General features: G+C 42.8%; 6 protein-coding genes and 1 long non-coding RNA gene across 7 annotated transcripts; 3 read left to right on the plus strand and 4 right to left on the minus strand.

The window, feature by feature from the left end:
• Positions 1–360: 360 nt before the first annotated feature.
• LOC116212802 (WD repeat-containing protein 44) lies at positions 361–5,732 on the plus strand. Its single transcript, XM_031547507.1, has 7 exons — positions 361–2,350; positions 3,503–3,593; positions 3,964–4,121; positions 4,218–4,269; positions 4,371–4,453; positions 4,593–4,686; positions 4,780–5,732. Exons 1-7 carry the CDS (start codon positions 734–736, stop codon positions 5,379–5,381), a joined length of 2,697 nt encoding a protein of 898 aa, XP_031403367.1. The 5' UTR covers positions 361–733; the 3' UTR covers positions 5,382–5,732.
• A 713-nt stretch (positions 5,733–6,445) lies between these two features.
• On the plus strand, positions 6,446–8,629 carry LOC116212803 (protochlorophyllide reductase, chloroplastic). The gene is made up of 5 exons (XM_031547508.1): positions 6,446–6,605; positions 6,735–6,824; positions 7,115–7,643; positions 7,730–8,088; positions 8,202–8,629. The coding sequence occupies exons 1-5, from the start codon at positions 6,552–6,554 to the stop codon at positions 8,355–8,357; spliced, it is 1,188 nt and encodes a 395-aa protein (XP_031403368.1). The 5' UTR covers positions 6,446–6,551; the 3' UTR covers positions 8,358–8,629.
• Positions 8,630–8,793: 164 nt separating this feature from the next.
• On the minus strand, positions 8,794–10,220 carry LOC116212804. Its single transcript, XR_004157929.1, has 3 exons — positions 9,859–10,220; positions 9,601–9,767; positions 8,794–9,258 (listed from the first exon to the last, which is right to left on the minus strand). It is a non-coding gene; the product is annotated as an uncharacterized LOC116212804 (long non-coding RNA).
• A 262-nt stretch (positions 10,221–10,482) lies between these two features.
• LOC116213350 (ribosome biogenesis protein BRX1 homolog 1) lies at positions 10,483–13,982 on the plus strand. The gene is made up of 8 exons (XM_031548238.1): positions 10,483–10,778; positions 10,960–11,101; positions 12,240–12,318; positions 12,490–12,614; positions 12,898–12,999; positions 13,175–13,243; positions 13,338–13,436; positions 13,539–13,982. The coding sequence occupies exons 1-8, from the start codon at positions 10,579–10,581 to the stop codon at positions 13,668–13,670; spliced, it is 948 nt and encodes a 315-aa protein (XP_031404098.1). The 5' UTR covers positions 10,483–10,578; the 3' UTR covers positions 13,671–13,982.
• Positions 13,983–14,409: 427 nt separating this feature from the next.
• LOC116213351 (stem-specific protein TSJT1-like) lies at positions 14,410–15,890 on the minus strand. Its single transcript, XM_031548239.1, has 4 exons — positions 15,594–15,890; positions 15,073–15,313; positions 14,871–14,991; positions 14,410–14,766 (listed from the first exon to the last, which is right to left on the minus strand). The coding sequence occupies exons 1-4, from the start codon at positions 15,803–15,805 to the stop codon at positions 14,576–14,578; spliced, it is 765 nt and encodes a 254-aa protein (XP_031404099.1). The 5' UTR covers positions 15,806–15,890; the 3' UTR covers positions 14,410–14,575.
• Positions 15,891–17,667: 1,777 nt separating this feature from the next.
• Positions 17,668–21,089, minus strand: LOC116213349 (ultraviolet-B receptor UVR8). The gene is made up of 7 exons (XM_031548237.1): positions 20,754–21,089; positions 19,947–20,624; positions 19,531–19,740; positions 19,301–19,411; positions 18,815–19,183; positions 18,622–18,729; positions 17,668–18,275 (listed from the first exon to the last, which is right to left on the minus strand). The coding sequence occupies exons 2-7, from the start codon at positions 20,283–20,285 to the stop codon at positions 17,931–17,933; spliced, it is 1,482 nt and encodes a 493-aa protein (XP_031404097.1). The 5' UTR covers positions 20,286–20,624; positions 20,754–21,089; the 3' UTR covers positions 17,668–17,930.
• An 887-nt stretch (positions 21,090–21,976) lies between these two features.
• Positions 21,977–26,061, minus strand: LOC116215209 (choline transporter protein 1). The gene is made up of 10 exons (XM_031550833.1): positions 25,730–26,061; positions 24,800–25,158; positions 24,571–24,716; positions 24,307–24,490; positions 23,891–23,964; positions 23,700–23,813; positions 23,210–23,566; positions 22,816–23,076; positions 22,382–22,609; positions 21,977–22,292 (listed from the first exon to the last, which is right to left on the minus strand). Exons 1-10 carry the CDS (start codon positions 25,912–25,914, stop codon positions 22,098–22,100), a joined length of 2,103 nt encoding a protein of 700 aa, XP_031406693.1. The 5' UTR covers positions 25,915–26,061; the 3' UTR covers positions 21,977–22,097.

Below are 26,061 nucleotides of genomic sequence, written 5' to 3' on the forward strand. Positions count from 1 at the left end.
TCAGAACTAGAAGGTGTGGGACTATAAACATACAGCCACATTAACTAAAAATATTGAAAGATTGGAGGGATTATTCTCTCATTCATCCACTTCTCACAATGCCCCAAATGTCACAAATTCCTATATTCCTCTCACCGTCGTGAATTTTTTTTCCTCAAAAAAAAAAAAAAAGATGAAAACTTTTTTATATATATATTTTTATTCTTAAATTTTTTTTTTTTTTTGGTTTTCAACTAAGCCTTCCCTTCCCTCTTCTTCACGGTTAAACCAGACAGCATCCAAAAAAGCAAACAGACAAACAACAAAATCATTTTCTCTCACTATACGTACCCTTTCTGTCTGTCTGTCTCTCTCTCTCTCTCTCTCATTGATTCCAATTTCAGCCCAAATCCAAAGTAAAAACTCTCTTTTCTTCTCTTCTCCCCACAACACAACGCAACGCAACACAAAAAGGACGACATCACCAAACCCCGAATTCCCTCCTAGGGCTCCGTCCCCTTCAATCATCATCGGATCTGACCCTCAAACTCTCAACCTTTCCGACCGCACCTTCCCCATTTCTTGGTTCCCGTCGGATCCGCCCACCCCACCACTCGGAATCGGGAATCGAGCTCTTGGGTTGGGTTGGGTTGGGTGGGAGGGGTCGATCCCGGTCGATGGGCTCTCTGGGCATTTTCATTTCATTTCGTTGCGGCTGAGATGAAATGAAAATGCCCGACCTGTGGAGGATACCATGACCAGGACCACCACCCCTGCCGAGGCTGCTGCTGCTGCTTCCGCTGCCGCCACCGACGACGAGGAGGAAGAGCGCTTCTACGAGTCCCTCGATCGCATTGTTTCATCCGCCTCCTGCTCCTGCTCCAACTCCGACACTGATGACCCGGAGCCCGACCCCGACCCTGATCCGAATTCCGCCCCATTGAGGTTCCCCGTGATGGGCTACGACGTCTGGCTCTCGGAGCCCTCCTCTGTGTCCGAGCGGCGGTCCCGCCTCCTCCATGACATGGGGCTCGGCGGGGAGTTCGTGCGGTCGGTCTCGTCAGATCGATTGTGGACCCAGGAGAACGATGGCGGCCCCGGGTCTGTGATTCCCCGGTCGAAATCGGAGAGCTCGGCGGATCGGAATTTGGGTCCTGGTGATGATACTGCTTCTGTTTGTTCTTCCTCCTTTGTTCCAATTGATGATAGTAGTGCTTCTTTTGTAAATAGTCACAACAATAATACTAGTAATACTAGCCACAGCAGCAATAGCAATGGTGTTCGGTTCGCTATTAATGGATCTTTAATTCCTGGTCCTAATAAGCCCCCCATTGCGAGACACTCTCGGAGAGCCGATGAGATTAAGAGTGAGTCTCCAGGTTGTGTTGCCGATTCAAATGGTGATTCTGTGCACAATTCCGGCAATGTGGAGGCACTTGAGGGTGCTATGAAGTGTGAGGAGAACTGTGATGGTGTTAATGGGAATATTCTCTGTACAATCAAGGATCTTGACAATGGGAAAGAGTTTGTGGTGGATGAGATTAGAGAGGATGGCGGCTCTTGGAATCAGCTTAAGGTTAAGGAAGTTGGGACAGACCGGCAGTTGACTCTCGAAGAGTTTGATATGACTGTCGGGCACTCGCCAATTGTGCAGGAGTTGATGAGGAGGCAACATGTGGAGGATGGTTATCGAGATAGCTTAGATTTGGGGACAAATGGGGGAGTTGGGATCAATTCTAAGTTGAAGAAAAAGAACAGTTGGTTTAAGAACTTTAGGAGCAAGGCAGGCTTGGTGGCGGGTGGTGGTGGTCATAAGGAGAGGCGAAGCAGTGATGAGAAGGACACCTCGTCGGAGAAGGGCGGGCGGAGGTCGAGCTCAGCCACGGATGATAGTCAAGACTCCTCATTTCATGGGCCCGAGAGGGTGAGGGTAAGGCAGTATGGGAAGTCATGCAAGGAGGTCACAGCCCTTTACAAGAGCCAGGAGATACAAGCCCATAATGGGTCCATATGGAGCATCAAGTTCAGTTTGGATGGGAGGTATCTTGCTAGTGCAGGGGAGGATTGTGTTATCCATATCTGGCAGGTCGTGGAGTCTGAGAGGAAGGGAGAATTGCTAACGGAGAAACCCGAAGATGGGAACCTAGTAATGTTTTGGGCTACTGGGTCACCTGAACCAAATACGCTTTCACCTACTGTGGAAAATTTTCCAGAGAGGAAGAGAAGGGGAAGGTCATCTATAAGCAGAAAATCGATGAACTTTGACCATGTAGTGGTTCCAGAGACAGTTTTTGCCCTCACAGAGAAGCCTATCTGTTCATTCCAGGGACATTTCGATGATGTACTTGACCTTTCATGGTCTAAGTCTCAGGTCTGTGGATTTTCTTCCCATCTGGCGCTCATTTTCTGATTCTCCCGCTCAAATGCAGTATCGAGTGCCAGCAAGTGCACGCTTTTGCTTCAAAATGCTTGTGCAGAATGATATGGTTAACTACCTCAATCATGTAACTGGTAAAGATTGCTTCTCAATGAAGAGTTTAGTTGAGCCAAGCAAAGAGCTTTTTTCCGGTTTATTTGGTGTGTAACAAGAAATCTAGATGGCAAGGAAAAGAAATGAATATTCCTGATTCTGGCAGTAGCCAGTGGACCTCTCGAGTATTTAACCTAAAACAATTGCCTCATTTTTTGCTTCCTTATATGTAGATGGTGGAGTTGAGAACAATGTGCAATTGTGCATAGTCTGGAGACTAGATTATATTCAGCCATAAATTGGAACTGAGACCAGTGGCACAGTCTTCTTCCTTCAGAGTTCATTGAGAAGATAATAACAATTTTAGAGATTTATAAGTGAACTTTTAATCGTTCCCTCTTGTTTTAGTGAAATGGAATTGCTGTGTTTTCCTCATCCCCTATCTATACTCCCTTGCACCTTAATAGTCGAGTTAACTTTATAATGACCCAAAATTCACTATAAAGCTCTGCCTCTATTGTTGTGATGGCCTCTCATCTAGGAGAATTTTTATTACTCTTCATTCGTTGGAGCGAGTTAGAAAATCTTGAATAGGTCATATGAGAGGTTCTTGCTTGAGACTGCAATGGCTAAGTCAAGAGAGAAATAGGTATATTGGTATTTTTTCTGCAGCCCCTTCAACATCTAGGTCATAGTAGATATATCCTAAAGCTATTGGACAGCCTATGGTAGTGGACTGACTATTGTCAGGCTCTAAAAACTATGGGGGAGGGAACTAGTTTTTTTTCCTTCCTTCCTTCCTTCTTCTTCTAGGATATGGAGTTTGATATAAAATATTGGCTTTATAAAGATTCTTGTATAGTTATCTGCAATTCTTTTAAGGCTGTAAGTTGATATTGGGCTCTTAAATCTCCAAAAACCGCATGCTTGGTTCTTTTGATTTGGAGGTTTTATGATATTTGTTGCTAAAGCTGCAAGTACTTTTGTTTCACCAACTGCATTTGCATAGTGAAATAGAATTTCTGTCTCATGAAGATTCTTCTTTGCCTGCAGCATTTGCTCTCTTCTTCAATGGACAAGACCGTACGCCTCTGGCACCTGTCTAGCAAGACCTGTTTGAAAGTATTTTCTCATAGTGACTATGGTGAGCATTTTTCACGTGCCTTTTGTTTGTTGTGTATCAGTATTATCACTTCTTGATAGAATGCATCGTCTTTTGCATGTTGCTTAAAAGCGAGGAAGAAAATGGAAAAATAAATGATAAAAGTTGTAATTGCAGGCGGAAATTTCAAGTTTAAGATTATAGAGGCCTTCCATCTGAATGTTTATATATGTCGGGCAAAATCTGCACAGTACTTAAGCTTGGAGCCCCTGGTGTCTATGTTTGCTAGATGTTTATTTTTATATGCCTTAGGATCTGGACCATGAAGTTCTGTGTGCCCATATCATACCCACTTTGCTTTGCATAATGTTTTGGTGATTATATCATCTTACTTGAATATGCTTTCCTGCAGTAACTTGCATCCAGTTTAATCCTGTTGATGATAGATATTTCATAAGTGGGTCCCTCGATGCCAAAGTTCGCATATGGAGCATCCCTGATCGTCAAGTTGTCGATTGGAATGATCTTCATGAGATGGTCACTGCAGCTTGCTATACTCCCGATGGTCAGGTCAGTCTTGCACAATTTATCTACTCTGTTCTCATCATGTTAGGTTGCTCTTAAGATAATCCTCAGCATCTCAAAGGAGGTCCTTTGTCTATGCAGGGCGCATTAGTTGGTTCATACAAGGGGAGTTGCCGTTTGTACAACACATCTGGTATGTGCTGACAAATCCAACTTTAGTTACTTCTGCTCTCTGTCTGCCTTTGTATCATGCTTCGAGAATTCTATTAATCAATTATATGTGATACCTTTCAGAGAACAAGTTGCAACAGAAGAGCCAAATTAATCTGCAGAATAAGAAGAAGAAATCTCAATATAAGAAAATCACTGGCTTCCAGGTAATTGATTGGCCTAGTCCCAATTTCCCTTCTGAAAATCCATAAATATCAGCTCTATATCTTCAAGGCTCTCAGTATACGTAACTTTCATTTGCATTAATTAGTGATTCATGTTGACTGATATATGGTTACTGAACAGTTTGCCCCAGGAAGCTCGTCTGAAGTTCTGGTCACATCTGCAGATTCACGGATTCGGGTTGTTGATGGTGTTGATTTGGTTCACAAGTTCAAAGGTAGGAATGTGTTGCACTTTGTTCATCTGTTTGGATTTAAAGTTAGGGGCTGGAACTCTGGTTAGTTGATATCAGTTCATTGTGTATTGGCAGGGTTTCGTAACACAAACAGCCAGATCTCAGCTTTCCTTGCGGCTAACGGAAAGTATGTTGTTTCAGCAAGTGAGGATTCCTATGTTTATGTCTGGAAGCATGAAGCTGATTCCCGACCGAGCAGGAACAAAGGAATCCCTGTCACGCGGTCTTATGAACACTTCCACTGTCAGGATGTCTCCATGGCCATCCCTTGGTCTGGAATGACTGATTCCTGGGGATTCCACGACTCTTACTCCCCAGAAAACAATGGACTGCTCCTTGACTCTAATAATCTCGATGAGGCGTCTACAGCAAATCACCCGCCGACGCCTGTTGAGAACCATAATACTGATGACGGCTCGAAATCTGCCTCAGGGTGTACTAATAGCCCACTTCATGGGACGATATCTAGTGCGTCGAACAGTTACTTCTTTGACCGTATCTCTGCCACCTGGCCCGAGGAGAAGCTTCCATCAGCTGCAAAGAGCCGAAGTCCTCGTGTCAGTGTAGATTTCTCCAGTGGGATGGATGAGTCTGCCTGGGGTTTGGTCATTGTGACTGCTGGGCTACGAGGTGAGATCCGGACTTTTCAGAATTTTGGATTGCCTGTTCGAATTTAGTCGTCTGGAGATCTGAAAATCGGAGAACACAACCGTGATAAGGCTTGTCAATGCGGTTTACTCTCTGAGGTTGGTGACAAGTTGTATAGTGGGGGATACTTTGGGTGGGGGATATGTAATATGTTCGAGTTCCGTTCATTTTTTTGTTTTCCTCTTTTTGGCGGTGTGGTCGTAATCGGCCGGGGATGGGGTGCAGATTGGAACCATCCTGGCCGGGCTTCGAGAGAAAGAAAAGTAGATTTGTCGCGAGAAGAAAAAGGAGAAAGTTCTTGTTGTAATGGAGAATTGTAGAGTTCTGAGCTTGGCAAAATTATATTCAATTCAAGAAATCGAAAATTCTTTTTTCCTCAATATTCTCCCATAGCAAATATGTATGAAATGAAATTCAATGCTATTTATTAACCCAAACAAAAGAAGTTACAAAAATCCTCTTGCATATGCCAGAACCTGACAAGAAGGAAAAAATCTTAAGATGTACTTGTCTTGGTTCATGTACCATCGTTAGGACTAGTACCTCAGTCCCGCCTGCGACACGAAGACGGGTTTGCAGCATAATTTAACAGTCCCAAGCTCTATCTTCCTTCTCATACCTTCATTCGAGTTTACCATTTCGTAGTAGATCTCTCCAGTAATAATACTCGTATTGCAGATCGAACTCGGCGAATCAATCGGTCCTTTGGCTTTTGGCCGTAACGGATGGCTCTTTCTTGTGATCCATTCACAGGTAACTCGAGATAGGATTGAACTGTAAGCATGTAATCCATAAGCTGCAACCTCCACTCCCTATCCCTTTCAGCCCATAACAACAGAGGAGTGGGACACTTTTTCCTCACGAAAGGGACCAAAATATCCCTGACATGAGCCCACCATCCTAAACTGTCAGAGGAAATCCAAGCCTCAAAATCTGATTGGCCACTGGGAATTGATGTGGCACATAAAATTATCTAGCAATTTATCTTATCCACGAATCCTCCCCCTTGCACCCAATAAGAAAAGTAAAAAAAAAAAAAATCTGTCTTTGTCAGGGAAAAAAAGACAAGAAAAGGTGGGAAAAATCCTATCCTCTTTGCTGTATATATATCCTCCATCAGTGGCACCATACCTTTCAGTGCTTACTTACTCACAGATTGTCACACTTCAGCTCTGTGAAGCAGAGATTTTTGGTTGTCAATGGCTCTTCAGGCTGCTGCATTGGTTCCCTCTGCCTTCTCCATCCCCAAAGAGGTTTACTCCCAACTCTGATATGTCTTATAAAAGCTTGAGCCTTTTCCCTCTCCTCTTTACTGCCCTTCAGTGTTACTACATGGACATGGTGGCTGAGGTTGTCTGACTGATGTATGATAATATTTGCAGGGGAAATCTGGTAAGGATTCGAGTTTTTTTGGAGTTTCATTTGCTGACCATCTCAAGGCTGACTTGAGCTGCTCTTCACTGAGTTCCAAGGTACATTTGCAGCTTCTTCTGCAATTCTGTTAAGGTTGCTTCTTTAGAACTTTGAATTGGGGTTTCAACTGATTGATGAACAAAGTTGGCTTAGGTTAGAAGCAAATGTACGATACTCTTGAATCGGGATTTCCGTCTGTTGGTGGTTCACCGTTCTATTGAATGCAAGAATTGATTATATTCCCCTTGTGCATGATGAGCTATTAGTTCACCCTTGTGCTTGATGAGCTCTTAAATCAAGCAATGCCGTATTTGCCTTCTTTGCTGAGTCTATTGTCTATTTGATTCAGAGGGAGCGTAGCTTCAGAAATGGAGCAGTCAGGGCGGAGACGATTGCTGCGACCCCTTCGGTGACCCGAGCAGCCCCTGCAGGCAAGAAGACCCTCCGGAAGGGAAGTGTGGTGATCACTGGAGCTTCATCAGGGCTTGGCCTTGCGACAGCTAAGGCCCTGGCTGAGTCTGGGAAATGGCACGTGATCATGGCCTGCCGGGACTTCCTCAAGGCCGAGAGGGCTGCGAAATCTGCCGGAATGGCCAAGGAGAACTACACAATCATGCACTTGGACCTTGCTTCCCTTGACAGTGTGAGGCAGTTCGTTGATAACTTCAGGAGATCAGAAAGGCCATTGGATGTCTTGGTCTGCAATGCTGCTGTTTACTTGCCGACTGCCAAGGAGCCAACTTTCACTGCTGAAGGGTTCGAGCTCAGTGTTGGAACGAACCACCTTGGACACTTTCTGCTTTCTCGGCTTCTGCTGGATGACTTGAATAAGTCGGATTACCCATCGAAGCGCCTCATCATAGTTGGGTCAATTACAGGTACTAACTCTTGCAAGCTAATCTGCATGTTTAATTGAATATCTCAATTGATTTATATGCTAACTCTATTGGATTTGCCAAATCAGGGAACACAAACACTTTGGCGGGGAATGTGCCTCCAAAGGCTAACCTTGGGGACTTGAGAGGTCTCGCAGGAGGTCTGAACGGGCTGAACAGCTCATCTATGATTGACGGAGGAGACTTCGATGGAGCCAAGGCATATAAGGACAGCAAGGTGTGCAACATGCTAACCATGCAAGAGTTCCACCGACGCTACCATGAGGAAACGGGCATCACATTTGCCTCCCTCTACCCGGGATGCATTGCCACCACTGGCCTGTTCAGGGAACACATTCCCCTCTTCCGGATGCTGTTCCCTCCATTCCAGAAGTTCATCACCAAGGGGTACGTGTCTGAGGACGAAGCAGGGAAGAGGCTAGCCCAGGTAAAGACGACATACAGACTAAAGTTCGATTCTTTAATTAATTGGGCTGTCATTCACAATCTTTGTGTGGTGCATGATGTTTAATTCATGGGTTGCAATGTTCAAATATGCAGGTCGTTAGTGATCCAAGCTTGACAAAATCCGGTGTTTACTGGAGTTGGAACAAGGATTCAGCTTCATTTGAGAACCAGCTGTCTCAGGAAGCTAGCGATGCCGGGAAGGCCATGAAAGTGTGGGAGGTCAGTGAGAAGCTCTTAGGCTTGGCCTAACTGAGATGCCAGGATCTCGTCGTCTTTGACTCTTCTCTGGTCCATGGAGAAGAATGCTGCTCTGAAAGTCGGTTCTGCTCGCTAGTTTGGAGTTGGGATTTGGAGATTTGAGTTTAGATAATTAAAAAATAAAAAATAAAAAAATAGAGGGAGAGAGAACGCCATTGTAAACAATTTTGTGTTTTCTAGGATTCAGTTGACTTTTGTTGTTGATGTTGAAATTGAAAATAAAACTGCGCAAATCCTTTCGGGAGGATGTTATTTTGATTGGATGAGTATGGGTATTGCACAGAGAACTGGAGGAAGTTACGTGCATACTTTGAATCCTATTGCTGTAAAAACGAGTTATCGCAACACCGAACAAGCAACAAAATAGGTCACACGGTGGCTCTAAGCTAAGTTAAGCGCGAGAAGGAAGAATTCCGCATAAAGCATGTAGAATAATGACACTGTCACAGTTTATCAGTTTCTGATTAAGAAAAACATTGCAAGAAGTAGCCGTTTGGCATCAAATGTCTCAAGGTAACTTGCAACGAGCACAGCGACCTCCAATTCGATGGTACTGGATCATCTTCGACAAAGTAGTCTTTGGCACGAATGAAGAAAAGCCCCACTCATCGTTCATGGGTTGAACCACACCATAGCTTAGATTAATAAAGAACGTTCAGTCCTCTAAAGTGGAGACTTGAACGGAAAAGCAATATGAGCGCATGAGCAACACGGCTCACACACAGGAATGGGAGCATTCAAGCTGCTGCTTTTGAACTATACTATACAGTGAAGGTGCCCATCGCGTTCAAGCTGTTGCTTCTTACTGTCTTTTTCTTTGAGAAAGCGAAGATATAGTAAAAGAAATCAGCCCTTCTGCGTCCCATAGCCCCTCGGATATAGTGAAAGCTTCCTGTATGAATTGATGATATCTGTCAGGTTTGGAGCTTACAATTCACCTAACTTTCACAAGTGCTTATAATTTATAAGCTTTAGCATCAGCAAGCATCAAACATTCGCTTATGCTAAGTCTTTATAAACAGTGACCACGACCCCCAAAATGCAAGTATCGTTGACGAGATACCCATTCAAAGGATCTGCGAAAGCTTTCAGCCGCATAAACCTCCGGATGCACCACTCAGGTTTCACGGCATGGAACCTTCCTTCGTTTGCCCCGTGAACGACACAAAGAGAAAACTTTTAACAATTTTAAGGATTAAAGTATTTATGCCAGAAAGCGAAACTAACTCAACACCTTGTCTGATTGTATGTATCGGAAACTTGATTGCGCACAAAGAAACAGACATCGGCGATATGTCCTAGCCGATTTTGAGAGTAGATTCTGTCGAAACAGCCAGATATATTGAGATGTGATCTTTTGTGGTGTTGCTGTCATCTCCATTAGGGTGGAGTATCAATTTCCTGCAGCAGCAAAAAAATTTTGTTTTTAACATGAAAAAGCAATATTTAGATCAGTATGTCAGACTGCAACTTCTTCACGGTATGGTGATACCACTTGTGGCTTTCTGCTTGGAGTATGCTCGGGTCTTCAGCATGTAGCAGACAGCGCTGAATCTCTAATTTCAGTTGTGATGTGATCCTTGCTCAAGTACAATATTTCATCAGCAAATAATTTACAGAGCACTGAAAGTCTGGAAACTCAGACATCCTCATCTTATCTTGCATTGCCCCTCAGATTTCTCTGCTTGACAAAAGCCGATACCGGAGCCTCACGCCCCTGCCATTGCATATTGGAAAATACTCTGAACTCTTATGTCATTTTATAGTTGTAATTGAAAAAGCGGGGACGATAAGATAAGATTATACGTATCGCCGAGAGAGAAACAAAAAGTGGGAAAGATTTCCTCACCGATATTATAATAAAGTAAATCAAGACATCGAATAAGAAAATGAGAACAAATAATAAACCTATGCTAAGAGACTCATATGGATACATTTTAAGAAGTCAGGCTCATACTGGATTGCATGGGTGGAGGCCTACCTGTTGATGGGCCCATGTTTTTAGGCGGACCGAGAATAAGACAGATATATGAATGATGAGCCCAACAATTCTTGGGCCTGGGCCTGGGCCTGGGCCTGGTCCTGAGCCTGATACTAAAGCGGGAAGTCTTCCCCTTCCCTCCCCTTCTTGTCTAGGGTTTAACTAGGGTTTTGTTTTCGCGGAGAGTGAGAGAGAGAGAGAGAGAGAGAGTCGATCGTCTTGATCAGAACGATGGGTAAGAAGCGAAAGCAGAGAGAAGCTGAAAAGGTCGAATCAGAGACCAAGAAGGGCGAAGATGCCGCCCCGGAGAGGCCAAAACGAACCCTCCTGGGATGGAAGGAGAAACCTCAAGATGATGAAAACACGGTGTCTCCTAGTTTCAGGAATAAGGAGAAGGTGCTTGTCACCTGCTCCCGCCGCATTAATTTCAGGTGGGCATCGCTTCATCTTGTTCATTCCTAGTCCTTTTCGCCTAAAAATGCAACCTTTTTTTTTTTTTTCTATTTTCTTTCTTGCTGTGGATGTGTGTTTCAGCTCATCCAGTTTCTCTGAGAACAGTTGTGATGTCACGAGTTGGGCTTTTGTTGATTTACATTTCTCAATTCGTTTTAGGTACCGCCACCTGATGCTTAATATGGTCTCACTTCTACCTCACTGTAAGAAGGATAACAAGGTTGAGTCGAAAGAAATTAAAGGCGCCACTCTTAATGAGCTCGTCGAGCTCCGGAATTGCTCTTCTTGCCTGTTTTTCGAGGTTGGGTCACTTTTCTTTTCCTGAATGGTGTTCTCCTGTGCTGGCTTTTAAGCCTTTTATCGCTTGGATATGCCTTAACAGCTTGTTTGAATATTGGGGAGGGGTGGGATGGGGTAGGTTATGGTGGGGTGGGTTATGAAGGGATTTTCTTAACCCTCCATAATCCATGTTTGGATAGAACTATGAAGGGATGGGATGGAACATTATAAATAAAATTAAAGCATATAAAATCTTCTTAAAATTTTTAGGCCTTTTTTCTTATTTATTGTTGAATTAATCATAAATTAAAGCATATAAAATCAAACTACTAAATTAATGGAGAATAAGTTTTCAAAAGATCCTCATTCTATTTGCAACGAGTCTAGAAACTTAAAAACGAATAGGTTCTGAATTGGGGCTCAAACTTACCCACCACGACAACCAAATCTCCAAATAACACAGGCTCGATAAATCGTCAAAGTCTTGTAAGATCTCAAATAAGAGTAATCTGATCAGACTCTGATTCTTCTTCCTAATTAAGCTCATTAACCTCTTCCCCTGCTTCTTCTTCCTGCCGAAAGCTTTCTTCCCACTCTCTCCCCACTGACCTTTGACTGATGAATGAGTTATGGGGACTGCTGTGTTACTGGAGCTGGATCATTGTCTATGTCTGATGAATGAATTCTTCGGACATAGCAACAACATATATAATGGGAGAAGAGGGAGAAAAAGACGGCGGCGGCGTGCCGAGAGACGCAAACGCACTGAGAGGGGAGAGAAAGCAATTTTGCAATTGTGTGAATAAACAAGGGGTATATTTGTATTTTTGCAGCTTATTCCTCCATAACCCATCAGATTGGCGGAACTGAAAAATTGAGCCTTGGAGGGTTATGGAGGGTTAAGTTATTCCACCATATTCCTCCATAAACCTTCAACATTTTATTGCCAAACATGGGATACCTTCATCCCTCCATATAAACCATCCCTCCATAACCCCTCATAAACCTCAATCCAAACACAATGTAAAAGTTGTCTGTTGCAATTTGCATCACTGGTAGGGAAAAGAAAAGGTGTCGATATGCTGGCTTTAATTTTCTCGAATCATGTGGACAGCATGCGTGTTAAGCAGAGTCCTTTTTTTTTGTTTTTCCGATTTCAGTGCAGGAAGCATAAGGATCTCTACTTGTGGATGGCAAAGTGCCCAAATGGCCCATCTGTTAAATTCTTAGTTAATGCTGGTAATTACCTCTTATTATTCTCTGAGGAAACCTTTGTTGGGCATTAGATTGGTCTGGACTTGTTTCTGTAAAATCTTGAGTTGTTCCTGTCCTGTTTTCTCAGATTTTTCTGGAGTTGATTCTGAACTTTGGTTTTGGGTTTTTGCATCTAAATTCATTGTTATCTTTCAGTGCACACAATGGAAGAGTTAAAGCTGACTGGTAATCATCTTAGAGGTTCACGTCCTCTTTTGACTTTCTCAACAAATTTCGATAACAATGCCCATTGGAAACTTTTGAAGGAGATGATTATTCAGGTACATTTTCACATACAATTACTCGAGCCAGATATGATACTGGTAACTGTTAATGGTCAAAGTCCAAGTCAAGTTGTCTGCTGGAAATATTGTAAAATTCGTGACTTGGTGGCCCCTAATGCACGGTGTAAAGTTTTGTTGGCTCTAATGGAGTTTGAAACCAATCTTCAATCATTCGCAAAATTCATGGATCTTTAGTGTCAGCGTATCAGCATCTTTTGGTCCTTGTCTAAGATTTTCTATGATTAGTATCCAAGTCTTTTTTGTTGGGTCTATGTTGCAGATATTTGGAACTCCTAAGGGACACCAGAAGTCTAAACCCTATCATGATCATGTCTTTGTCTTCTCTATCGTTGATGACCATATTTGGTTCAGGAACTATCAGGTTAGTGATAATCCGGGTCCTAGATGTCAGTGTGGATCTCTTGTCCTCATTTTATTTCTGAGGCCTGTATCCATATCTATATATTAAACTATGGCTTTTCATTGGTTCGTAACCTTGTATATTCATATGCATGTAATGCGTATGACTCTAACTTTCCATCATTGTTGATAATCAGATCTCTGTTCCTCACAATGAATCAGATAAAGTGTCCCGAGGAAGTTTAGAGAAGATGACTCTTGTTGAGGTAAGTTCTTTGGATCTGAATTGTAGGACAGGAAATGCAATGATTTTTGCTGTACTAACATTCATCAATTTTTATCCAATTTTTCGCTCGACAGGTTGGCCCCAGATTTTGCTTGAATCCAATCAAGATATTCGGTGGCAGCTTTGGTGGCCCAACACTGTATGAAAATCCCTTTTACGTATCACCGAACCAGGTAGGGGAATTTAACTAGTTCATTCCATTACTTGTATTCTTCGAGTAATGTTTATCTCGTGTTTTTTAAATCTAATTGTGGGTGTTTATCTGGTTTAAACAGATTCGAGCATTAGAGAGGAAACCGAAGGTAAATACTTTTGCGAAGAAGGTCAAGGCCAAGACAAGGAGGAAGATGCACGAGCTATCGAATCCACTGGAGCCCGACGAGTTTGCAGACATGTGGAAAGAATGATTTCTTCCTTCAACCTATTTTCCTCCTTTGGATGGAGATGCAGCAATCTACTATTCAATACCCGTACCAGCTCTGGATTCGTACATGGCGCCGTTCTCGACTTGGAGTTGTTCATCAACAATTTTGTGATTCCAACATTCGAACTGCTGCAATTTTGCCTTTTAGGGGCTTGAACATTGTCCCAAGATCTTTGTAATAGTATTAATTGACATTAGCTGTAATTGCTCTGGGAGTTTGTGACCTTACTTCAATTCTTCAAAGATGCAAAACCAGAGTAGTAAAGTCAAGTTTGTAGCTCATTTATCCCGAAAATTCCTTCACTCATTTTATGGTCCATATCATTACCTGATGTCCTTCATGACCATTTCTAAGCCGTTAAGGTCGACATACCTTTGATTTGATTATACTTGCAATTGTCACTAAGTCATTGGATTCAGCCATTGGCGATGCCTTGTCGAGTTTGATAGGCTTAGATGCCCTGTCGAATTTTGATAGGCTTAGAACTATGGTGAGGCTTATCAACCATACCAGACGAGGATTAGATGATCTATCAGTAGATTACTGTGTCTTCCTGCTGTATGGAAATCAATATTTCCAAATGGCTCATGTTTAAGATGTCAAGCAATCAAGTCATAACCTATGTTTAAACTGGATCGAGTAAGCCCAACTGTATCCTTCAACTTTCGAACCTTCTATCTGAGACTCTCTTTTTTATTAGCCGTCATATGTAAGATTTAGATTGCAAGGAAATTGGCAACACTTTTTATCTGTTGAGATGCAACATATGTTCTGCTTCTTTCAGGATCGAAACCGATCTGCAGATAAGAGTCTGAGTACAAGAGATTGAAAGAAAGAAAGACAGATTCAAAAGCTGGTAAGAAAAATTAACAGGTGGAACTCTGCTCTCAATGCTCGTCCCAGTCCATCCAGTTGGCCTCGCTCCCCCTGCGAGGAATGCTGTTGACACGGGTGTAGACATCGACCTTAAAGCTGGCCCCACACATCACGCCCTCGCTGTCCACCCGAGGCATCGCCTTCATCTTGTTCATCGGGTGCTCAAAGCTCATCAGCCCTGCCTCACTGTGGAACATGCACCCTGCATTCAAGAGCCACCCAAATATATCAATCAACAAGCCACGATATTTTGGATGATTGCGTATACTCAGTCTTGTGATCGCAAAACTGAATTGCCTGTTACACCTGTTGGGAAGGGTGCATAAGATTTCGCACAGCCTGCTTTGATGACCTCTTTATCATCGCATATTACGACCGAGCCATCAGCTGCAATTCCCCAATACAGCTTCACTCCACCATCAGAACCCTGCAACCGAAATTTGGTTCGAAGTGAACAGAAGGAATATTACAAGAAAGAAAAGAATAAAAAGGCGGGTAGGTTAGGTACCAGAGCAGTAAAGACGCTCCCGACTTTGCTGTCATAGACAGTAAAGGCGAAGCTGCCATCGAGATCCTTGACCACCTGATCAGCCGGGTAGGGGCCCCGGTCCCGGAGAGTGCGGTAGGCCTCGATCACGAACATGGCCTCATTGCTGCCCTTGCCCAGCCCGTACTGTCGATTAAGAGAGCAGAGGTTGTTCAAGCTCCCCATGAACAGGCAGTATATGTCATCAAATCCACAGAACAGCCTGCCAAAACCATTTCCCATCAAAACCTACAACATCCTGATCACTCCGAAACTTAACTTATACTGGACGAGCGGGTTACTGCTTGATCAGACTACTGCAGTATAGCTATCACTGCTTAGCGAATTTAGCATGAATTTGTCTTTGCTTTTCTCTCAACAGAAATATATATATATGCACATCAACTCCATAAGTGCACGCGCATGTTTTAGTTTGATGAAGTCAGTGGGACAACGATTGCTGCGGTCGAACAAATAGTTCATATCAACAATCAAAACAGTACCTCTGCTGGTGGGAGAAGTGGTTCTCCGGTCGAACATAAGCGAGCACGGCGGCATCCCCGAAGCTCATGGAGAAAGTGTTCTGGGGATGGTGGGACAGGAACTCCTTGAGGGTCTCGTCCGGCAGCTTGGGCCGCCTCGGGCTGCTCTGGGAGGCCGGGCTGTTCAGCTCCTCCGGCGGATGCACAAACGCCTTGTGAAATATGGCCAACATGATGACACAAAAATCACTATCTAAAGCATATATTTGCTAATTATGCAAACTTTATTATAAGGAACGTAGGCAAGTAAGATAATATCGAAGGAGTTCGCTCGCTATTTATAATTGTATGAGAACGGACAACATTTTCCTTTGTCTTATTTATTTTGTATTTAATATATAGTTAAAATTAAATTTGAATACTTTTTGGTATGTCGGGGGGCGTGGATGTGAGGGTGAGGGATAAGGATTTCTCGTACTTCTATATGTTCTTATCTTCCTCCTACTTTTGGCCTTTTTCTTCATAAAATAAATAACAAGAATAATTACATGGTGTGTCCATCTACATTAGTCCTCAACTTTCTAACAATTAATGGCATAATCAGAAATTATTCACATGACACAACATGTAATAAGGCGCTTTGCTTCCGTTTAGAACGTGTATGTGTCATTTGTTACGTCTCGACATATTTATCAACTAAAGTTGAGTCATATCATTTGGATCGACGCGCGATTAGGCGACCGGGCGGTTTAAGTAAGAAGATAAAAGGGGGCTCTCTTTTTCCCTTTGTTCCTTATCCGAAACGACCGTGACAGGGACCCGAGTCAGCAGGCGACCGCACCGCTGATTCTTCTTTCCCTCTTGGCATGTTTCTGTGGGAGCAGCACACCTTAATATTTTTTTTTATCTTATCTGGTTTTTATTTATATTGTTTAATGTGAACTTCTTGAAATATTATATAACAAATATAAAATCCTCGCAATTATGTTCATAGGCCCACAAACCCATTACCTTACCATTCTCTTTTATCCTCTTCGATTTGATTTGATCTTTTGGACTCCTTACGGGTGGATAAATCAAGCATCGACAACCGTCCACTAATCAACATAAGACTAGTGTATTGGAGTCGGTACTGATATGACGACCAAAAAAAAATCAAAAGATGGTGGAACCTCTTGTAGCAATGGTATGTTATGAGCCATTCGATACGTGCAACAAATTGAATACCTTGCTACGATAAGTAATCAAGCCATATCCATAAGCTTCAAAATTCAATTGCGTTATCCATAGTGGGGCCACATGCACATGTAGACCCACTCTTTCTGGAGTAATATATGGCAAGTGGGCAGATGGTGCGATAAAGACACTCTCCTTTCCGGTAGGGGTATGCACGGATACTGGGTATACCCGGAATCGGTCGAAACCTACCCGTTATGGTAAGGTTCGGGTAGCTCGTATTGAAAATAGAATAAGTTCCGAATATTAAAATCAGGAACCGACAAAAATCAATTTCGATTCCGATTTCTGTCTACAGAGTACCCGGAACCAGTTCTTTTTTTTTTTTAAAAAAAAGGAAAGAGTAAAGTTACTGTCTTTTTTAATGAATCAGAATAGAGGCACTTTATTTTGTATGACCGTATTATGGATGTTTAATTTTATCGATGGATTGATGAAATATATTATTTTTTTGTTGTCGTGAATTAATCTAAATCTTTGTTGATATTCTATTTGGCGTGATTACTAATTATGTATGTGGCATTTTCGATTTTATTTAGACAGAGAAAAAAATTTATAGGTTCCAACAAGGTACCCGGAACCTATGGCATAATACAGGTTCCTGATAGATTTCGGTTCCAGGATTCAATAAGGTAGGGTCCGATTCCAAAATCTTGGAATATGTCCCTTACAGGATAGGATCCGGGTATCGTGAAAAATACATGGGCACTCGGAACCGATCACCCCGACTTTCTGAGCCGATATTATTAGACTATCTACGGGCTTTCGTGCTCCTGGACCGTGCATATTGTCCTCAGGAGCCCATTATTTTTTCTTCTTTTTTGGATGTAAAGGTCCAATATTACGAATGCAGCTGAGAGAGAGAGAACATTGAAATCAAAGCTAATACAGAACAGAGCAGGAATTACAACGAAATAGGCAGCTCTACCAATGATGCAGAGTTCGTAACTTTGGCAGAGCGAATGAATTTCAAGAGATGCGCAAGCAAATGTGAGCATTGAGAGGTTATTATGCCACATACTTAAGACTTGTCCCAGCAACATAATCGACACGGATACGATAGATCAGCACAACATACACTAATTAGAAGTACAAGAAGAAAAACTGACCAAAGAACCTGGATCATGCAGTTTCTGTGACCATGCCCGTGTCATCCTCCTCCATCTGCTGGATGAATATCTCGGTCGGTTCCAAGCACCCTCTCAGCATATCGTGCCCGAGCTGTGCCCTCTCGTTGTCTCCAAACCCAAACATCCTTCCCGTGGCTGTTATTGCGATGGTGTGATAAAGCCCCGTGCTGATCTGGGAAATGCGGTGGCTTCTCAAGCACTCGAGGACCCTCGGCCTCAAGACTTTGTCTGATGCTCCTCTGTCCGGAAACCCCAAGCTACCAAAGCCCATCCATCCGAAGCCATAGACAAAGCCATGCTCGATGAGAACAAAGGTTTTCCTCTTTCTAGCACAGACCTATAAAGATAATAATAAGGGGATGAGCTTTCCATGAGAAACTCTCTTCATCATCAATCCCAGGACAAATATGCTAGTTCTATCAAACTATGAGAGTGGGTTCAGGATAACATGGAAGCATTCCTAATAAATAAAAGTCGTGTTTGGTCCCGGAAAACTAGCTTTCTCTATCTCTCTCATTGTGAAGAAAACAATGGAAATACTCATGTTGAATTGCATCATAGATAGAAGACATTAACGATCCAATGCATTCTATAAAATTCATTAATATGCTTTTCTTAAAAGAAACCAAACGAGGATCAAATTGTTATGGGCTAAAAACTCAAAGACAAAGAAGTGCACTGACCTGCACGGCGATGTGGCTCTTGAGGGTATCTATGAGCTCTGGAGTCGTTTTATCAATCTCATCTCCATGCCCTAATGCACCACAATAACCTTTTCCCCACGTATAGACCTGAATCGATTGTACCAGAGTCAATGCCAACTGCTACAATAGATTTTGGAGGAAAAAGCATGAAATCTTAATATAGAGAGCTGACCAGTCCATTAGAGTCCAGTGCCACTGCATGCTCGTCCCCAGCAGAAACGCGAACTACATGGATCCCCCTCCTCCGGAATGACAGAATCTGACGTGGTTGGAACTCATTGTGCTGTTCTCCATGGCCAAGACAGAAGTTCTGCCCTGACCCGAAGGAGTAGACTGTGCCGCTCTCTGCTACAGCCAAGACATAACTCGGGCCAGCAGCAACCTGCACTATAGGGCCCATGGACTTGAATTGTTCGAGCACTTTGGGCGTGGGCCTCTCCAAAGTGTCTCCATGACCTAGTTGGCCGTACGTGTTGCTCCCACATGAATATACTTGGCCTTGTCTCGTGAGAAAGACTGTAAAACTGAGTCCCGAAGCAACCTGAAAGACAGTCTTGGCCTTTTATTTGGGTTCCCACAGAAGAAAAGTACTAACAGTGACAGCATTAGAGACGCATAGACAAACAAGAATTGATTCTCAGCAAAATATAGTCCCAACCTGCTTGCAAGGAACATCCTTCAATGCCTCAACAAGCCTAGGTTTAAAAATGGGTCTTGCCGTATCTCTATGTCCACAACAGTAGGATGAATTGTCCCCACAAGTAAAAACCTGCATCAGTAGAAGCCAATACCATTAGAAAGCCAAGAAGAATATTATCAAGATTATTTTCAAACTATGGATACATCAGCAAGTGTTTACTGAAAACTGAGAATTTACAAGTTTCAAACCTCTCCAGATTGCATGACGAAAGCGGCATGATTGTGGGAGGCCGACACTTGCAATACATGAGCTGGGTATGGAAAACTAATTGGGGTGAATGCTACACATTGTGTTATTTCAGCACTATGACCGAGTACACCTGACAAACAAGATCCGCAAGAATACACAGATGATTCGTGAAGTAGCAAAGTATGATATCTCCCAGTTGTAACCTGCATCTGCTTGAGAATTAGACATGGAATTAGAACTTGCTCAAGAGCCCGCAAGTGAAGTAATAACTAATGGTTTGCACAATATGTTGAAGTTTACTGTGCAATCATAGTGCAATAGGAAACATGTGCAATGCTCAAACTTGATATCAAAAGGTGTAACAATTAAATGAGGAGGAAAAAAAATTGAACTTGGAGAATCAAAGAACCAGTACATTGCCTGCTGGGGTCACGACCATGTCAGATGATTGCTCCACAGATTGCAGGAACCTCAGAAGTCTTTTCCAATTGCCATCGCAGCGGTCAAAGATCTCTTTCTTGGATTTTAAACTCATAGGTGCATATAAAGGATGAGACCTACAAAGCTGAAATGCTGCAAACTCGACCAAGGACCGGAATTTATGGGGATACAACCCATGGCTACCCCCGAAAACCTTCGAAGTCAACTCTACGTACACGAGGTCTGTCACACTGAGCCGGCCGCAGCTCAGAATTTCTAAAATCAAATGCGAGGGCAAATCATCGAACAAAGCCAACCTATTTCTGTCCGCCATTTCTTTCAAGACTCTCAATTTACTAACTACCACCCGAGAAACTCCCAACTCTCAGCCTTTTACGCAGTTGGGGAATCGGTAAGAATCGTGGAAGCAAGGATTTTGGGAGCAGGGTTCCCGAAAGGTCAAATTTTTAGGCGAAATCTAAGGCAATGAAAGCAGCATATGAAGAAAACATCGGAGGGGAGGAAAATGTACGAGATTGAGAAGAGCAATGGTGGTCTATACGGGGAGAAATTGTTAGGTGTGCGAGACAGTAATGGTAAATAAAACATCAGAAGGAATAACGCACACCGCCCCGACTCCCGTACTTCTTATGGAGATTGAAGGGTCTCCCACCTGATGCAATTAAAGCACAATCAATCAACAACCCAATTGAAAAAACGCCGATTCAGGGATCAAACAGCAATGTCGATCGAAGTGAGGAATCTTATGAGTGAAGACGAAGTGGAGAAGCTGTTGTCCCACCGGAAATTGAGAGAGAATTGCGGCAGGCGCGTGTTGTCACATTTAACTGGCGATCGGAGAAAGCTGAGGGAAAAGCAGAGGGCGGGGGTCTGACGAGATTTCCACTAACAGAGCAAAAGTTGAGGCTCAGGTCTGACTTTTTTTATAGGCCAATTCCTTCTCCCAATTGGAGCTTTTGCTGAAATGGCGAAACTTTCTCTCTCTAGACTTTCCCACCGAGAGAGCGCGTCGAGGGGAGAGAGAGGGGTTTAGGGCGCAAGAGAAGGAATCTCTCTCGACATTGATGCCCCGCGTGGAATTTCGACCTACTGCTACCACTGTACAGTGCTCCTCCTTCTCCTCCTCCTCCGCCTTCGATTCGACCTTCTCCTTCTCAGTCTCTGTCGTGTAGGCGATCACGCGTGGAGGCTTCGGGTGCTGCCACGTCAGCAGAGACAACGGGGTTTTGCGTCACCAGCTGTTTGGTTGCTCTGTCGGATGTTTGACCCGCAACTCGCGACAGTATATATTTTAATTCCTTACGCGCGCTCTCTCCACTCCGGGAGTTCCCGCTGTGTCTGACTTTCTCACCTGCCAAGCTAGCGCAATAAAATGCTCGTAGAAATTAACCCTCGAGATTATTCAGAAAATGCTATTGAATTTGGTCTCTCTCTCTCTCTTTTTTTTTAATAAGTGACGAATTCTATTAATCATCCATAAGAGAGAGAGAGAGAGAGAGAGAAGCATTGGCAGAGAATTGTGGAAGTGAGTAGTACATGGGTAATTAAAAGAAAATGAATATAAAATTTTGGCATTTGCTCCAATGTTTTCCATAATCTAATCTAATGACTTCAATTTTTTTTAAAATTATCTGCAATGAGCAATTTAGAGAGAAACAAAGCTTAAGACAGAAAAAAATCTTGTCCATGTTGTAATAATATAGATTTTGAGAGGCATAAAAGTTATACATTACTTCATTGATCATCGCTGCCTTGAAATATTTGAATGTGCGCTATTTAACAAAGTCATTATGCCCGTGTGAAGTTTGTACTTCGCACTTTTATACCAACAATCATCTAGTTACATGAAGATAATCTCTAGTTCTAATCTCTTCTCTCTGGCCCTAAATTTAATTTCCTAAAATTATATTGTAAAAATCAACCAGGTAAGTATTCAGAATGGCTCAATGGACTCGTGGAGGAAATCAGGTGAGTTGGGGGGATCAAAGATGGAAATACGAGAAATAGACAAAACAGATTAATGATAAGACTAGATAGATCAGAACTTCCATTTTTTGAATAGGTAAACAAAAAACTTAAAGGATCATTTTCGCTAATTATACAACAGTAACTTTGAGGAGCTCTTTTAGTTGGGTCCCTGAGTGAGTCTCTGCATCTCGTTTTGGTCGTTGAGGGTCTCGATGAGGAGCGGAGGGGCATACTGGGCATTCCCTTGGTGCTCTTCTGAGTCCTGACAGAAAGAAAGAATGATCGTATCGATCGACATCTCCACGACAGCGAAGAAGAGCGTGGCGACGACATAACCGAGGCCCCAACAAGCCTACAAGAGTAAAAAGAGACGCGAACCAGATTAGAACAAGCACCATCATCCTCTAATTATATATTTGACGAGTAAAGAAATCTTAGTACCAATACGGGAAGGAGCGGAGAGGAGATTTTGTGGTGGGAAGATTTGTATTTGTGGGCATCCAACATGAGGAAGGCGAAGAGGGCGCTTGAGAGGCTGATACAGAGTTTCCCAAGGGAAAGAATAACGTCTCCAATAACATTGACCTTCCCTATTCGGAGGATGTTATTAAAGATCAGTTCAGTCGCTATCGCTGATGCTCCACAGAAGCTTTTCCCGGTTATAGCAATCTGCAACAGTCACAATGGATGTCTGAGTAATATGCGTATGACAGTCTATCTTTGATCTGTTTGGCTTCGAAGAACAAGTTCTCTGCTTCTTTGTGTGAGGGCAATGTGACACTTAACTGCACCATTTCTACCATGTTTCAGGATAAGAATTCTTATTACACGTATTACACCTAGTTTTGGGGAAGACAAAAGCTTTAGATAATTACCATAATGTAGGCATTGCGGCTGACTGACTTGATGGTACACTCGATGCAGGTTAAGAAAAACCGAGAAGAATGAAACACCAACTTCCCGAAAAATCCATCAGGTGTGGAGCTGGAGACTTTCAGTTTACGACGAGCCGATTCGAGTATGAAGCGGACCGATTCCACGAATGAAACAACAAGAGAACCAAGAACTATGGACCCGAGGCTATATCTAATCAGCCGCTTCATCGAGGCAAATACTGGAAGAAAAGGTACTTCTGTCTGCACAAGGAGAACTCACAGAGATCAGGACCACTTGGTTCAGATAAGAGCAACTTCCAGTAAGATAAGAAGTTACACAGGGAAGAGAAAAACAATTTAGTGGACACGAGCAAAAGAGCTAATTGCTACTTACTGAAGTTTCACCCCGAGCCCAGTAATATGAAGCCACGGAGCCAGCAATAATCGTAGCAGAGCAACCTATGACGAACTGCGTAGCCCAATAACATCCAAACAGGTGGAAAAATATGGCAACGGCGATATGAGGGGTATAGTGAACGCTGTAGCCACAGCAGCGATCGCAGTTGACCTTCTTAAGGGCTAGATCGTAAGCACAGCAATTGGAACTGCAGTTGTTTTGGAGAACCCGACCTGAACTGAACAGGTGCAGAGTGGCTGATAACCAGAACATGTAGAAGATTGCCAGGACAATATAGGGCATGATTGGAAAGATTATTAATGCTTGAACTTCTCCAATAACCTTTGCAGCAACCTGCGTGGATATCAAGCAACAGAGAGCAAAAAAGCAAATTTATTACCAAGACCAATTCTTTTTGCGTATCCAATTATTGATATTGGATCCACTTAGTTGATCAGTTACTTAGGATTACAAACAATGAACTTGCCTTGAGGACAGATGTCGCCATTAGGATGCGGCGGACAATGGCAATGGATGCGAGGACAGAGACGATCATAATAAATGTCATGAGAACAGTGACAGCACGAAGGTGATGGAGCTCCTGAAGGATTATGAGTTAATTAAGGGAAGAACGGAAAAATGAATCACAGTTGTAACCAGACGATAACAGAGGCTCACCCTTGCTGATACACGATAATATGGATCATGCTCACCAATGATTGGGGATATAGCATCATGTCCAATCCATCCAGCTGAAAATGAGAGATACAAATATCAGTCTTTCATGATCTCAAACAAGCGGACATAAACAAGCCAGTTAAGATAAACTTGTGAGCAATCAGACTGAAATATAAGTAACACATCTCACAATACAGACAACGACATATTTTTTAAATATATTTTGATGTTGACGGTATAAGGAGAAAATTGGGGAAAAATGACTAGTTATTGGATAAGTAACGTCTTCTGTTAATGGCATTGAAGAATCCCATGGTGTATATCTGTCAACATGCTGAAGATCAAAGCAGAGGGTGATTGGTCCGCAGAACAACAGTACATAGCCCAATTTCTCTGGCAATATTAAACAATCTTACCTTTTAGAAAATAAAACATTGTGACTGATATGATAAGGACATTGAATACAGCAACAGTGATCCAGGGCATTGCAGCGACAAAATGTCGAATGAGTAGCAGCCAAACAATTGACAAGAGGAGAGGAAGCAGTCCCCCACATACAATCAGCACTGGCCACGACTTTCCAACATCAGCCATGTACCTCTGCAAGGGGAAAGGCCTTTAGTATCAAAGCATGTAAAGAAGTAATAATAAAGCTATATTTGCGAAGAGCAGTTCTGAACCTTTAAGACGGACGATCGGGCATTAATTGACCGGTGAATAGATTTGTCTATAACGATGCCCTCGTTGATGTTCACTCCACCCATCTGTTGCCAATGGCGCAAAGACATATTGGATGCACGTGCAATAAATTGGCAGTTCCAATAAACTGGAAACAGTAACAAAATCAGTTGTTTCTATCGTGAACTGATATGAAAAATATCCATGCTCTCACTGAATGTATCTACTGACCATTAACACTTGGAAATATGACAGGGTAACAAGGGCCCTGAAGTTGAAGAGAGGTGTTTCGCATCTCTGGAGTGAGGAACTCAAAGTAGTCATAATTCCGATCAATCCAATCATCCATTGAGAGGCGAATTTCTCCCTCAGGATAATCACAGACCCAGTTGAGTCCATCATCTGATGGCATCGGGCAGTCCAACAAACAAATACTCCGGGCATTGGAAAGGCTGAATTGGCTGTCCTTTAAGCCGCTCTGGTACACTTGATTAGGGTTCAACCAATATCTGAGTTCGAGCTCCCTGAGGCCAGGATTCGCATGCTTGTCTCCACATACATTTCCTTTGTAGTCTAATCCATAAGTAAGCCTGACAGTTCACAGAGCACGATTATTACACAAAGGGAGGAAAACACAGTCTAAAATTTTCAGCAGAATGTTTACAAGATCCAAACAACAAACTATTTAACTGTTTCACTACAAAACTTAAGAATGTGGACCGTCCAAACACCCATAACCTTTTATATGCAGATGAGTACCAGTAACCTACAAGCTCTAGCATTTTCATGAATTACGAATCTATTCTTGCCCTCGAGCTCATAAATTTTCTTACAGCTAAGCATCCCTACAGCATATGAAGGTGACTTCACCATGTCAATAATAGAGACATCAACGCTCAAGTGCAAAAAAAATTATCCTCAAGACATGGCTAGTTCAACTCGACAGCCGGAAACGTTATTCCAATTAAGAATGACAATTTAATCAATGTCAATTCCAAGATTTCGCTTGCCGGACAGACATTACACTATCGGCTTCAAATCCAATAGAAAATCTACCATTACAGAGAGAAAAGCTCAAATTGCAAACCTTACTTTACCAAACCTTGTAAAGATCGAGACTTGACAAGACAGTAGTGAGCACAAATTAGGGAGGTTGGTTACCTTAAGGGGTTCCCCTGGTTAAAACCGAAGCTCGAGTTAACAATCATTGCGACCCAGAAGGCAATGAAGATCACAAGAAACGCAACATCCCTGCATTTCCTGTTGTGCCTAATCACACCTCCCAGCTGGGTGCTCCCATCGCTTGATGGGTACCTCCCAATCACTGGCCCGAGAGGACCCCTCATGGATTCTAGAGAGAGAAAGAGCAGTACTTGGTGAAGGAGGGGAAAGAGAGGGAAACAGTGAGTGAGTAGAGTGGAAGCAAGGAGGGTGTGAGAACAGGGAAAGGGAGCTTGAAGGGGTTTAAGATTAGGAATCTTTGTCTAAGCAAA

The sequence above is a fragment of the Punica granatum genome, chromosome 7 (genome assembly GCF_007655135.1).
Source record: "Punica granatum isolate Tunisia-2019 chromosome 7, ASM765513v2, whole genome shotgun sequence".
Classification (NCBI taxonomy): Eukaryota; Viridiplantae; Streptophyta; class Magnoliopsida; order Myrtales; family Lythraceae; genus Punica; species Punica granatum.

Bases quoted from the DNA above. Each gene is read 5' to 3' on its own strand.
- LOC116212803 (XM_031547508.1), top strand. From the start codon at position 6,552: ATGGCTCTTCAGGCTGCTGCATTGGTTCCCTCTGCCTTCTCCATCCCC. The intron at 6,606-6,734 runs GTTTACTCCCAA...TAATATTTGCAG, and splicing joins CCTTCTCCATCCCCAAAGAG to GGGAAATCTGGTAAGGATTC. The intron at 8,089-8,201 runs GTAAAGACGACA...TCAAATATGCAG, and splicing joins CAGGGAAGAGGCTAGCCCAG to GTCGTTAGTGATCCAAGCTT.
- LOC116212802 (XM_031547507.1), top strand. From the start codon at position 734: ATGACCAGGACCACCACCCCTGCCGAGGCTGCTGCTGCTGCTTCCGCT. The intron at 2,351-3,502 runs GTCTGTGGATTT...CTTTGCCTGCAG, and splicing joins TTTCATGGTCTAAGTCTCAG to CATTTGCTCTCTTCTTCAAT. The intron at 4,122-4,217 runs GTCAGTCTTGCA...TTGTCTATGCAG, and splicing joins GCTATACTCCCGATGGTCAG to GGCGCATTAGTTGGTTCATA.
- LOC116213351 (XM_031548239.1), bottom strand. From the start codon at position 15,805: ATGTTGGCCATATTTCACAAGGCGTTTGTGCATCCGCCGGAGGAGCTG. The intron at 15,314-15,593 runs GTACTGTTTTGA...TGGTTTTGGCAG, and splicing joins CACTTCTCCCACCAGCAGAG to GCTGTTCTGTGGATTTGATG. The intron at 14,767-14,870 runs GTGTAACAGGCA...TCTTGAATGCAG, and splicing joins TTATGCACCCTTCCCAACAG to GGTGCATGTTCCACAGTGAG.
- LOC116213350 (XM_031548238.1), top strand. From the start codon at position 10,579: ATGGGTAAGAAGCGAAAGCAGAGAGAAGCTGAAAAGGTCGAATCAGAG. The intron at 12,319-12,489 runs GTAATTACCTCT...GTTATCTTTCAG, and splicing joins TAAATTCTTAGTTAATGCTG to TGCACACAATGGAAGAGTTA. The intron at 13,000-13,174 runs GTTAGTGATAAT...GTTGATAATCAG, and splicing joins TTTGGTTCAGGAACTATCAG to ATCTCTGTTCCTCACAATGA.
- LOC116213349 (XM_031548237.1), bottom strand. From the start codon at position 20,285: ATGGCGGACAGAAATAGGTTGGCTTTGTTCGATGATTTGCCCTCGCAT. The intron at 19,741-19,946 runs GTACTGGTTCTT...ATTCTCAAGCAG, and splicing joins TCGTGACCCCAGCAGGCAAT to ATGCAGGTTACAACTGGGAG. The intron at 19,184-19,300 runs GTTGGGACTATA...ACTGTCTTTCAG, and splicing joins AGGATGTTCCTTGCAAGCAG to GTTGCTTCGGGACTCAGTTT.
- LOC116215209 (XM_031550833.1), bottom strand. From the start codon at position 25,914: ATGAGGGGTCCTCTCGGGCCAGTGATTGGGAGGTACCCATCAAGCGAT. The intron at 23,077-23,209 runs GTAAGTAGCAAT...CTCCTTGTGCAG, and splicing joins GGGCTCGGGGTGAAACTTCA to ACAGAAGTACCTTTTCTTCC. The intron at 22,610-22,815 runs GTAATTATCTAA...TGACTGTTGCAG, and splicing joins GCCGCAATGCCTACATTATG to ATTGCTATAACCGGGAAAAG.